This window comes from Trachemys scripta, chromosome 9 (genome assembly GCF_013100865.1).
Source record: "Trachemys scripta elegans isolate TJP31775 chromosome 9, CAS_Tse_1.0, whole genome shotgun sequence".
NCBI classification, from domain to species: domain Eukaryota; kingdom Metazoa; phylum Chordata; order Testudines; family Emydidae; genus Trachemys; species Trachemys scripta.
The window spans coordinates 19412525-19424950 of NC_048306.1; the positions used below are offsets into that span (position 1 = coordinate 19412525).

The 12426-nt window shown below is 40.6% G+C and overlaps 1 protein-coding gene across 3 annotated transcripts in view; it reads right to left on the reverse strand.

Moving 5' to 3' along the window:
• Window positions 1-2419: 2419 nt before the first annotated feature.
• The window catches only part of AMOT (angiomotin), a 94213-nt gene continuing 84206 nt past the window's right edge, over window positions 2420-12426 (reverse strand). For all 3 annotated transcript variants that reach the window (XM_034782265.1, XM_034782264.1, XM_034782263.1), the window contains exons 10-13: window positions 9893-10015; window positions 8927-9159; window positions 8103-8327; window positions 2420-7617 (exon numbers count right to left, since the gene is read on the reverse strand). In XM_034782265.1, the coding sequence (XP_034638156.1) occupies window positions 7517-7617; window positions 8103-8327; window positions 8927-9159; window positions 9893-10015 (682 nt within the window). In that variant the 3' untranslated portion in view covers window positions 2420-7516. The remainder of the gene's footprint in view (window positions 7618-8102; window positions 8328-8926; window positions 9160-9892; window positions 10016-12426) is intronic.

Below are 12426 nucleotides of genomic sequence, written 5' to 3' on the forward strand. Positions count from 1 at the left end.
AGCATGGCAACGGAAAAAGAGAATAGTGCAAAAATAATTCTTCTGTTAGGAAACAACTCACCATAAAAGTCACTGGGGAAAGAAAGCAGTTACTTTGCCTAAGAAATGTTCCTTCTACCATTAGGATCCCATAGACCTATCACTGGTAAACTCCTCAGCTTTTTACTAAAATAAATACACAAATAAATAAATGTAGCTTTTTAAAAAAAAAAGGGGGGGGGACACAAATTATTATAGATTGACAGAAACACTATTCCTCACTCTCGACATTTGTCTCATCAGTTTTTCCCCAAACTACAGAAGATTACATCATTACTCCCTCCCTCCTACACACAAAAATGTCCCTTTTAAGAGGCCTTTAACCCCTGAAGAGCAAATGGGGCCTCTTGCTGCCATCCGGTTTTATACATTTCTAGGAAGTCAATTTCAGTGTTACAGGATTTATTTTTACATGAAAGATGCTCAAATTCTACATTACATAGGGGAGGGAAGGCATTCATGTGCCTATGTAAGTGATTCAAACTACACTGGGATTCTGCGTATTTTAGCAATTGCTTTAAAGCGTCTGTTAAAATATAATAAAACAGGTAGTATAATAGTATAATATACTTATGCTTGAAGTCCAATTAAACCTAGGCCAGATATGAAAAGCTCAGTGGAAAGCAATAATATCCCTTTAAGAATATTGTCACGTGTACACTAGCCAATGAATTGTCCGGGTGCTTTATGCTACCCTTCCATTGCTATACTGTATTCAATTAGAGCCCCTTTTCCTGGTAATGGGAGTTACATCCATGCCAAGGAAACAACAGAACCCTACATTTTTCCAGTTTCATTCTGCAATGACGGATCTATTTTTCCATTTAAAGATCCAGCCATTTAAAAACTGAGTAACCAATTAAATTAGAATTTGTTTTTAATTGAATCCCAAACATTTGGCACATCAAGACTCAAAGAGCAAGGAGAGAGAAAACTCACACCAAACACTTGCCCCAAAAGCGCTTTTCTAAGCAATAATACTGGGAACTGTGCATCCCGAAAGGCCAGAACACATTGGGACAGCTGTATTGTAAGGCTTGCCACGTATGGATATGCAAAAACAGGTCCGTCAAACACACTTGCTAAGTGGGTACAAACCAGTGCAAGGACAAGAGAGAACCAGACTTATCTCTGCAACAGCCCTAATCCAACACTCATTGTAGTCAATAGGAGTCTTTCTACACTGTCACCAGTGGGTCCTGGATAAGGTTCCGGAACTTCAATGAACTTTCGCTACATCCACAATGAGTGGCCAAACTGTGTTATGAACTGGGTTTTGCACCATGTTTAAATGGTGTTTAAAAGGCCACTTTCAAATGTGCTACAGTTGCACTGCAGAAAAGCCAACTTTGCAGAAGGCCATTGCCGTTGTCCATGGATTGCACAGCTAAACAAGACAAATGAGCTCGCAAGCAAGGGAGACAGACAGAGACACACCCACCCTTCATTAAAATTTCTATAGTGCTGTGACCAATTGTTTTAATTTAACCTCTGGCTCCCAGATTTGCTGACCCAGTATTATTTAAGAAACTATTGGCAGCTCATGAAGATGAGAAATATCAAGTTCCTCTTCTAAAGATTAACAATGAAAATACATCAACTCCGACAAGACTGCTGAGACCTACTCACCTCCAGATGATCAGCATTCTTTCCCTTCCAGTGCAAGATAGGGGGGAAAAATAAAGCAATGGAAGTATTCAACTCATACCAGAAATAAACAAACAAACTTTACATCAGCAGCTTAAAGACAAAGGGCAAGCTTTTCAAAAGTAACTTGTGATTTTGGGTATCCAATTTCAGGCACCCAAAAATGGCCAGATTTTCAAACAGTGAGCCCTTCTCAAATTGGGCAGCCAAAAATTGAAGACCCCTAAATTGTTAGTGCCACTCAAAATGTTCCACATTTAATTTTTTCAACTGGGGGGTGGGGGTGAGGGGGCAGAGGAGGGAAAAGAAAGGAGATGATTTTTTTGCTAAACATTTTTCAGAAAAATTTGATCCTGTTTTTCTGACCTGCTATATAATTGGTTGGAAAAATTCACATTTTGCTTTTTTGACCAAAAAATTTTTCAACTAAAAAAGGGACAGATTTTCCCCCATAATTGAAAACACATTAGTTTCCCCATGTTTCAACCACATTTTTGAAAATGCGAGCCAGAGAACTGGATTCTCCTCTCACACTGGTTTCACAGTGGTGCAAACTCCATTTACTTCAGTGAAGCGATTTCCGATCTACACCTGTGTAAGTAAGATTAGAATCAGGTCCCCAAGTGAATTGGATTGAGTGTTAATACACTTTTTTGACAGAAAGAAAATGTTTGTGGTAATTAAAAACAAAAAAAAGCAAACCTATGATAAAAATAAATTTCAAAACACAGGATCCACATTTTAAAACACATTGAAGATATTTTTATGGGTAACTACAGACATGATAATACAGACATTTACAAAAGATTTAGTGCATATTTACACTTTTTAAAAAAGAATTAAAGCTGCCACATTCTTCAAAGATTTTAGGGCTATTTCAACAACTGAGTTACAAAACAGTTCATTTCCCAATTATGAAATCAGCTTGACAGTTTAAACAAAAAGGAAAAAAATAATCCACACAATTTATTTTAATATAGATTTACATAGAAAAAAAGACCATCCTCTTGATACATGTTCTAAGGTTGTTAAATAGCAAACTTATCGTATTTCCATTCATGGTTTGATATTCTGGACCCTAAAGATAAGCAGCACATTGGTCAGTTTCTTCTGGCTCTTCCCTGTAGGTCACAACTCCAGGGAAAGGAAAACCAAGAGAGTATAAAATGGTAACCCATCTAACAATTACTATTCTATAAATGGAGAACTAGAGAACTAGAATCCTGGAGAATCTCTCTCAGAACCACTGAAGTCAATGGGAGTTTTACCATTGACTCTATGGAGAGGCAAACCTCTAAAGGTTCTGATCAGTATCAAGTTGACCTGTGGATGTTGCGTGGAATCCCAAGGGACAGTCACCCAAGATTTATTTCAACACTTCTGCTTCTGGTCCCAGCCAGAAAGCAGAGGTGGCTGAAAACTTATTTAAACATTTGAGAACTAAAACAAAAACCCCAAAGGCTCTGCTTGAGTTTGGAGAAGGAAGGGCCTGTTATTTTAATCTAAACTCCTTAGCTCAGCACTTGTTTTACATTTACACAATAGTGCAAACAAGACGGGTTTCAATGCTTTCCTGAAAGCCTAAGAAACATTACTAGAAAATCAAAAACTAAAACTACCCTAGAGTAAGATCTTTTTGGGGAAGGAAAATAAGTATTTTCTTCATAAATACAGTAGTACAATTATATTTACTGTCTTTTACTTTCTAGACATAAAATTGCTAGCTTTTTAAAAAGTTCCTATATGAATATATGAAAAGAGAACCCCCAGGCACATTCGACACAGTGTGGAGAATCAGAGTAAATCTTGTGCTGGTGCTCACCAGTCCTAATGGGTGTTAAAATCCAAAGGCCAAAAAAAGTCTGTCCATACTAAATTTGCAGTGGTACACTGCCACCATTGTAATGACCAGATAAACAACAGTCTCTTTGGTGGCTGCTAGTAATAGGATTCACTGGACAGATGTCTAGAGAGACTATTGCAACACATAATTTGAGCAATGGGCTCCTGGAGCATGCAGAGTTCTTGGTAACTTTTGGGTGAATTGTGCAAACCAGCCACATGGATAGCTCCTAGGAAAACCCACTAATTCATTTAATCAACAAACAGCTGATAGACGGGAGCCATTTAACGTCACTAGTGACATGGGGCCAGATTTGAACCAATCATCTAGTGATGAAAGTCTCTGACTCCTATTACTCAGTCCCTGGGCCATTAAATCTCAAGGTAGTTCCCCATGGAAAGCATTTGTGGGATTGGACTCTTCATGAGCATTTAAGGGGAAGAGAAAGAGATGAAAAATGTATGCTTGTTCTGCTCTACAAAGAGGAATATGAGGTTTTCCTTATAAAAGCTGCAACTCTGCTTCTAATACCCGAGTTTAAGACAAACTCTTAGTCTAAAGTTTGGTTTGAGATTTAAGATCATTGCAATTACTTTGAATTACAATCTTACTTCAGCAGAAAGTAGTCTACAGAAAGAAAAGGACCAGGTGTGCAGTTTGACTTCTTTAAGTAGCTTCTGTTTAAAAACAAAACTGAAAAATCTGTACAGAGAAAGACTGAAAACTGTATTACACGTCTCCTCCAAAGAAAGCAGCGTGTTTAGAGTCACATCAGGATCACTTAGGGAAGGCTTAGGGGAAAGAATATATTCCTGATGGCTCCTAGTTTGTCAGCTCAGCAAGAAGACCTCAGCTCCCCAGCTCACACAAGAATAATACACCGGTTTTCACTTCCTTCCTTTTTTAAATGGCTGACCGTAATAAAAATTTAACTCATGACATCAATGCTAGAAAACAGGGAAATTAACTAAAGCAATAGGAAATTGGGAGAAATGTTTCCCTCCAAACTCATTCACATTTGCCCAGAACTGTCAAAGCCACCATGTAACACTGAAGTTTTGCATTACTGGAGACTTCTAGCCTGCATTTTCAGGAGGAGAGCACTGCTGTGCAACATCTGTGATTCACTCAGAAAGCTTAACCCCCTATTTCTTTTCTTCATTAGACTAATTACAATGGAATTTTGTTACCAGGAATGAGTTGGGGGAGGACAAACAACCAGAGTTGACTGGTCCATCCTAATCATCCACACACACGGACCTATGCAAATTGGAGTTTACCCAATCAGACATATGTGCATAATTGATACATAAATTTTAGTACCAATACAGGTCAATTGAGTTAGAATGGACTAATGGGCACAGGATGCAACATTTCTTACCTGCTTCCAAGTAGCACTCAAGAACGTAGTTTTTCCAGACTAACGAAAAGACTTGCACTTCTCACACTAAATCTCTCTCACAGCTATGTTCTCAATCTCCCTAGCAGTTCACTGTATTAAACCCAGCCCACAAAATGTACAATAGGGAACAATCCTATGGCAGGAGGAGGGATACGGTCACACAATGCTTCCAATGACTACAAAGGAGGAGAGGCAACATTTAGAATCATCCAGGGTAGGCATTACTTGATGTCATGGGATGAAATTAAGCAAAAGAGAACATTAGCTATTTTCAACAGTGAGAGCTATGAGGCTGTGATGGGTATCCCCATGGAAAGGGGTAGAACACTTGCCTGGACAAAATATAACAGAATGAACTTTAAGGAACAATTCTGCACAGGCCAAGAGGAAAGATGAGGACCTATGTGGTAGAGATGGGCCAACTCAAAGTACAGCTCTGAATTATCCCACACATTGTGGGTGTCCAGTTTGGCGGGTGGATTCAGGCTGTTGGAGAAAGAGGTCAGTGGCAAAGTCAGGGTATTTGCACTGGGGCCATCTCTTACCAACATACATTGCCATCTCTAACTTTTATGGTTCTAAGACTTCTCAAAGATTAAAATTAGCAAGTGGCAAACCCACCAGGACCAAGAGGAACTGCCTTTCAAGAGTAAAGCGTGATCCATTTAGCTGAATGATTGCTTCAAGTAAAATATAATCTCACTCTGAGCTGATATTCAGGCATTACAGTGTTAACTTTGGGACAGTGGAAAATCAAGAAAGGTATCTGAGGCCTATTAATGGGGGACACCTTCCTGGGTTTTCTTCTCCCCTGTAAAATCCAGGCTGCTTCCACTGATCTGTTAGGGCCAATTACTTTGATCCTTTTAAAAGTCAATTAGCCAGAGGCTAGAAGACAAAGTACCAATAGGTGATAGCGCTGCAGCCTTCGTACGCCCACTGCAATTTAGGGCCTAATGCACTAAGGCGCCAAGTGCTTTCTACTCAGTGGGAGTTAAGGGTACTGAGTCCATTGCAGGATAAGGCTTGGTGCTTTAACATGAAGCTACGTCAGTCCATAGGAAGATTTGGCTACTACAATACTGTAGTGGAATTTTGGGATCAGCTGAGATGCTTTAGCAGCACTGTCGGGTAAAGACATAAAATTTAAGTAAACCAAGTGTTTTAAAACAAACTAATATTAATACAAGTATTTTCATAAAATTAAAAAAAAAAAAACCCTCAAAACAAGCCTTTTTTAAAATGTGTCTGAACATCCCCCTGCAGGGTTTGCAATCCAAGCACTGCAGCATTTGGGCTAGTTCCTAAAAACCTGAAAGTGAAACTCATGATGATGAACAGATGTGAAACTTACTCCCTTAAATACTTTAAAACACAGAAATGCTGCTCTCTCCAGTTAGAAGAGGGAAATATTTTGGAAGCACACAGAATTTGCCACTTGAAACTTTTGACAATAACCAACTGTACCCTTTACCTTGTGTAAGGTACTAACACAGACACTTTGCTATATGAAAGGAGAATCCGTTATTTCATGGAATGAGGGACATACAAACTAGAAAGAGATTTGAAATAGAGGGAAATATACCAAAAATAATTCTCTATCAAGGTCTAATGCAGCAGATCAAGTTGCTAATATTCAAATACTACAGGGCTCAACACCTACACCGGTGGAAATTCAGAGTAATTTCACTGAAGACAGTGGAGTTTCAATAGTGAAAAACAGATGTTATTGAGATCAGGATTAGGCCCACAGTTTCTTCATATTTATTAACTTAAAACCTGAATGCAATATATTATTTATTATCTACTGTATAAATTACTCAAAATTATATATGTATAAAAGTACTGGGGACCCTCTGACACTGCTGAAAATGACAAACATAACAATCTCTGGAGCTATTAAAAACAATGTGACTGCAATAGAGTACAAAAAACCCCCCAAAAAGTGCATGAGCACATTGTGAAAATTGAAATCATTCTGGCCCTGGAATATGGGATATCCATGCTGACTTCGTACTACTGAGGGCAATAGAGAAAAAAAGCTCCCTTGATCATCTCTTATACATTTTACAAAGCTACTCAGAATACCTGTACTCTGGAGCCTTCAGTGACATCCAGAACAAAGCACCGCAATCTAGTTGTGATGTTACGTGGTCATTGTGTGACCTGGTGCTCAATAAATTTGCAGAATCATTATGCCCATCTTGGCAGTGTTCAAATGAAATTAACCAACTGCTATGAAAGTAAGTACTATTTTTTTTTTAAATACAAGGTTTTAAAAATACTGAAATTAAAAATAGAATTTAGTGCATTTAAGACCTTGGTTTTATCCAGACATTACCAGATCCAGTATTAAAAACAAGCTTGGGGAGGAAGAGAGAGGAGGAAACGACTTTCAAAGAACAAGTATTTTATAATTTAGAACAAATTATAAATTAACCTGTCCACATTTTTGAGACCTAATATACCAGAGCAAAGAGCTGAGTGTTCCTTTATTACTCAGGTACTATATTTTTTCCAATAAAAATGTCTTTCTTTAAAAAATTCTTGCTATTATGTCCCAGCTTTGATACAAGTTCAGCCTTTCAGATGAGGTATTCCACCATTTCTGCATCAGTGAGGTCCTGCCCCAAACTGTGAACGGGCGGTTTTCTTTCCAAAGTGCTGGAGTGGAAAACTGGCCCATCTATATCAAGAGGAGGAAACAAAACAGAAAAGAACCAAGCTATAACTCCAGTTGCCAACTACAGCTATAGTGGGGATATGATTGGAACAAGGGAGTTTCCTGCTTATTCATAAAGGCAGTTTGTGATGTTGGCCAAAAGACTGACAGCAGCTTTTTAAATTTAAAAATTCAGATTTTCTCTCTCTTTCTTAGTTATGCAATGATGTATAAATCTGCAGTGACTGCATTAAAACCAGTATAGTCACTCTGTCTTTACACTAACGTAATGGAGATCAGAATCTGTCCCTTTAGCATTAACATTTCACCAAAGGGCCCTCTGAGACCCAGCCTTTACTGTGATAACCATCTAACTCATATCACTCTACCAACAACTAAACCCATAGAATTGGCAACCCCAAAAGGCTCTGCATGACTAGCACCCTGGGAGAGAAAGTACACGGACCTCATACCAATGCCCCCACTGGAGACCAGTTGGGTCTAGTTACCTGTTTTGTCTGAATTGTAGGGCACACTGGTAGTGGGGAGTCGCCCTGGTACAAGGGCCACTGCAGAGGAAGCAGCTTTATTTTGTTCACTTCCCCTGTCTGTCTGCGTGCTGCAATCTCGGCTGCCTGTTTTCGAGTGTGCAGACAGCAGCGGGGTGGAGGGAAGGACCGGCGAGGGAGTTGAAGGAATGGATTCCGAGCGATATTCTGGACCCAGCAGAACACCTTTGTGGACAGAAAGGGAAGCAGATTTTAAAGCACTTACGTATAAGGAGCATCGCAGCACTAGTTCTGCCCAGTTCACAGTTCTGCACTTCCCCACCTCCTTTCAACTGCCAATCTCAAAGTGCTTTACAAAGGACTGCATTATCCCCATTTTACAGACGGGGAAAGTAAGGCACAGAGGTTGGGAAAACCAAGGTCACTGAGCACTATAAAGGTAATGTTGGAATATGTTTCAACTCCCACGCCCTATCTCCAGCCACTAGACAATGCTGCTTCCCCTCCATGGCCCACTTCTGTGTAGTCCTGCTCACCCTGAAGTTAATTGAAAAAATTCCCATTTACAGCAATGGGAGTAGTTTTGGGCCCCAAGCCATCTACAGAAAAAATAACTAATAACTTAGACTAATTACAACACATTTTCTCCAAATAAAGGCTGTGAGTCCTTCAGGCCAGTGACCATATCTTTGTATCTGTTTGTAGCGCACCTAGCGCCCTCGGTCAGTACATCGTCCTTCCATTGCTCACACTCCCCGCGAGTAGTTTTAGACCGCGCTCCCTTAACATAGCTAGCAGTGTTTTTGTTAGGATTACAATGTTACCTAAACTGCCCTTCCAGCTTTTGTCCTCCCTCTTCTCTTCCAATATGGGAGTGCTGCTCAGTGTTGAAGAGTGGGACAGCAAGCCTGACCCGGTGTTAGAAATTGACATCAGGGACTTAGCTGGTCTCATTGAAGATAGCTGATCTGTCTTACTGGTCTCTTTCCGGGAGCGCTGCTGGAGGACTTTAATCATGGCATCCTTTTCAATGATCTGAGCATGGAGAGTCTTTATCCTGAGAGGATAACAAAAAGAACAGTATCTTCAGACTGATGCTTCAAAGTCCAAAGACTGTGCTCCTGTAAATATCCCTTGCTTTTTAGGCATTCGGGGAATTAGTGCAGCTCTTTGTTAAAGAGAATGCAACCGAGCTAACTGACTTGAATAATGGGTGCTCACTGGCTCACCGTGCCAGAGCGCCAGATCATGGACAAGACTTTCTACACTCGAGAGATCTTCACTGAGCTGCCCACCTCAGGCTACTGGACACAACAACTGCAGAGGCCATTTGAGATCCAAGAGCTGTGGTCAGACAGCAAAGGGATAAGGAAGAGGAGGGATTAATGCTCTTCAGCGTACCTGCACTGTGCCAAACACCAAGACAAACACCCCCATGGAACCGCACTGTTAAGACATGATCCAAATGTATCTGAGCTTGGTGTTAGAGGCACGCGTCTGTATGAAGGTGGTGAAGAGGAACAAGAAGAGCAGATAAATGGGGACAGAACATTAAAAAAATAAACAGAATCAAAAGTCTGAGGGGCACTTATGAATCCAAACCATATCAATAGTGAAAGAAAATGCAATTGTTTTGTTCAACCAAGTGAGCACAACCCGGTATCTCTCATATTACATTGCTATAAGTGGGGCTACCATACCCCGATGGGATGATTCGCAATAGCCTGCCCCAGCCATCAACTTAAAATTACAATACAAAAGAAGCTGTCTGAGAACGAACTGCATTTTACCTGCCCTCCATGTCAAGACACCGCCTATTGGCCATCAGGATCTCCTCTTCTTCCTTCTGAATGCGAGCTTCCAAGGAGGTGTCGTAGCTAGCATTAGGCGAGTGGCTGATCACAGTTGTGTCCCTGAGAATGAGCAGTATAGCAGATAAAGGACCATATGAATCCACTGTCCTCATCCCAACAGCACACAATGATCTCTCAAAACTATTTAACAAAGATATCCACTTCTTTGAGTAAAGGCTTGTTCAAGGTCTCCATTTCTGGCTATGGACCACCTCAAACCAGGAAAATCCATCTCCCAGCACTAAAGAAACAACTGAGATGTCTTAAGTCACTAAAAACAAGGGCCTACTCTACACACAATCCTGCTCAACTAAAGGTGTGTTCTTAAACTGATTTAGTTAAACCCGGGCAAGTCTGTGTGTAGTCAAGGACAAGGATGTAGAGGAAATGGCACTCCAGGATGAGAGGCTAGACACACATGTTCTCTTTTAAGCTAGAATATAGTGAATTTATGTCTGATCATTTTAGATATATAGTCCTCTCTCCTACAGGCTAGTGCTCAAATGTATTGGGTATTGGTTGGCTATGGAGCATAAACAGCCCTCTTTCACTTTAACTTCTATGCAACACACTTAGGGTTCCCCCATTGCAGTAGTTCTCAACCTACTTACCATTAGTGTGTTATGTGGGCCACATCCAATACTACCTGTATGGCCCTGAGGATGTCACATGGGCCACAGCTCTGTGCTGATTGGGCTGCAGGTTGAGAACCACTGCCCCATTGCAATCTTTGCATAGTCTGCTAAACCCACACCAAGTATTTAATGCTGCTATACACTTACATTTCAGATCGATTTTTTTTTTAAATACGTCCTAGGAAGACCAGCCTGCCATTTAGGTTAAAAACACTACACACCAATCACTCAGGCTGAGATTTTCAAAATCAGCTAGGGGATACGGACACCAATAGGAACTGGGCATCCAAACCCGTTATGTGGTTTTGAGAGTCTCAGCCCAAATGTTAGAGTAGAATGAGAAGAGAGTTTATGTTGATACTTTGTAGCATCCCATATTTTAAACAATGAGATGCAGGCTAATAAAACTAATACAGTAATATTACATCCCTTGTTCACTTCAATACCAGTCGTCATGCTATGCCATTATACCACCATGTGGGTCCTAACACTTAGAAGGCCCCATACAACATAAATGCACATTCAAATAATGTTAAGACTGCATCAGCCTGAGACAGGATGAGAGCTACCAAATCATTATAATGTGCCAATTTTACTTCCCACGTCTGGCAGGGTTAAGAGTGGAGTGGCCAGCCTACCTCTCACTCTGCCAAGGCACGAATGGGGATGCAGTGAATGGCAAAACCCCAAAATAAGGAACACAAAGAGACTATTCAGACAGGAAACTTAAAAATGGTGTCGCCTTGAAATGAGGAACATTTGGGAGGAATGGTGGCCAATCTTAACTTGGAATTAACTTTTTGTCCGTCAGATGCTAGTGCAGTAATAGATCTGTCTCTTTAAGGACCAGCAGTTGGAAGGAAATAGGAAACTAAAGTCTGGAGATGGGAGCTTTCCTGACTCTGGAAACCTTCCTTGCTTGTTTATTTAAATACAATGTCAACTGGGTTAATGTGTCCTCTCCCCATACGTGACAACCAACAGACCACACTCCTATTTATCAGCGTGGGCTGAAAATATAACATGTCCCCTGGACACACTTTAAAGAAGCCATTTAGAGAATCTCAGGGAAGCTGGAAAACAGTGCACAAGAAGCATTAATACCTTGAGGTAACAGGCTGCTTCTGGAGTGAGAGAAGATAACCCTTTAAATGATAACACTGCAGATGCTGCAACTCTCCTCGCTGATTTTTACTATGATCCTGTAATAAGTTACGAACTTAGGCAAAAGTAGCAAAGTTGCAACATCTGCACTTGAATCTGGCTTACAAAACGGCCAAAAAAACCTCTTCTGTCAGGAGCCAGGCACCAGTTAGCAATAAAATCACATGTAAGCACTACCCAATTGCACCCCATTAGCAGCACTTGCTCACCAGCTAACTGAAGCCTATTTACAACCTATTTATTTCTGGATAGTTGTCTTGGAATCTAAGTTGGATACCAAATTTCAGACACCATTCCCTCCCTGCCCCCAAAAACGATGCCATCTCTACACAGCCCCGAATGCTTTAAGGGGAATTTCTGTATATGTGTCTCTGGTTAGCAGCCATATTATGGACAATACCACAAAGTAATTTGCAAAAACTGACTGGTGAACAAGTGTGGCATTCAGGCTGAACGATGTGAATCACCAAGCTTCCCCCATCTCACGTGACGGCAGCAAGGACAGATTCTTGTAAATCTTTTTCTGCCCTACCATCTATTTTTGAGTCAGCAGCTTCCAGGAGCCATTCAGATGAATAAATGCATGAAAACACAGTTCTTTCATTTGATGGAACAGTCCCTTCAAAGTTTCTAAATGCTGGCAACTACGCAGGAATCCCAGCAAAAGCAGCC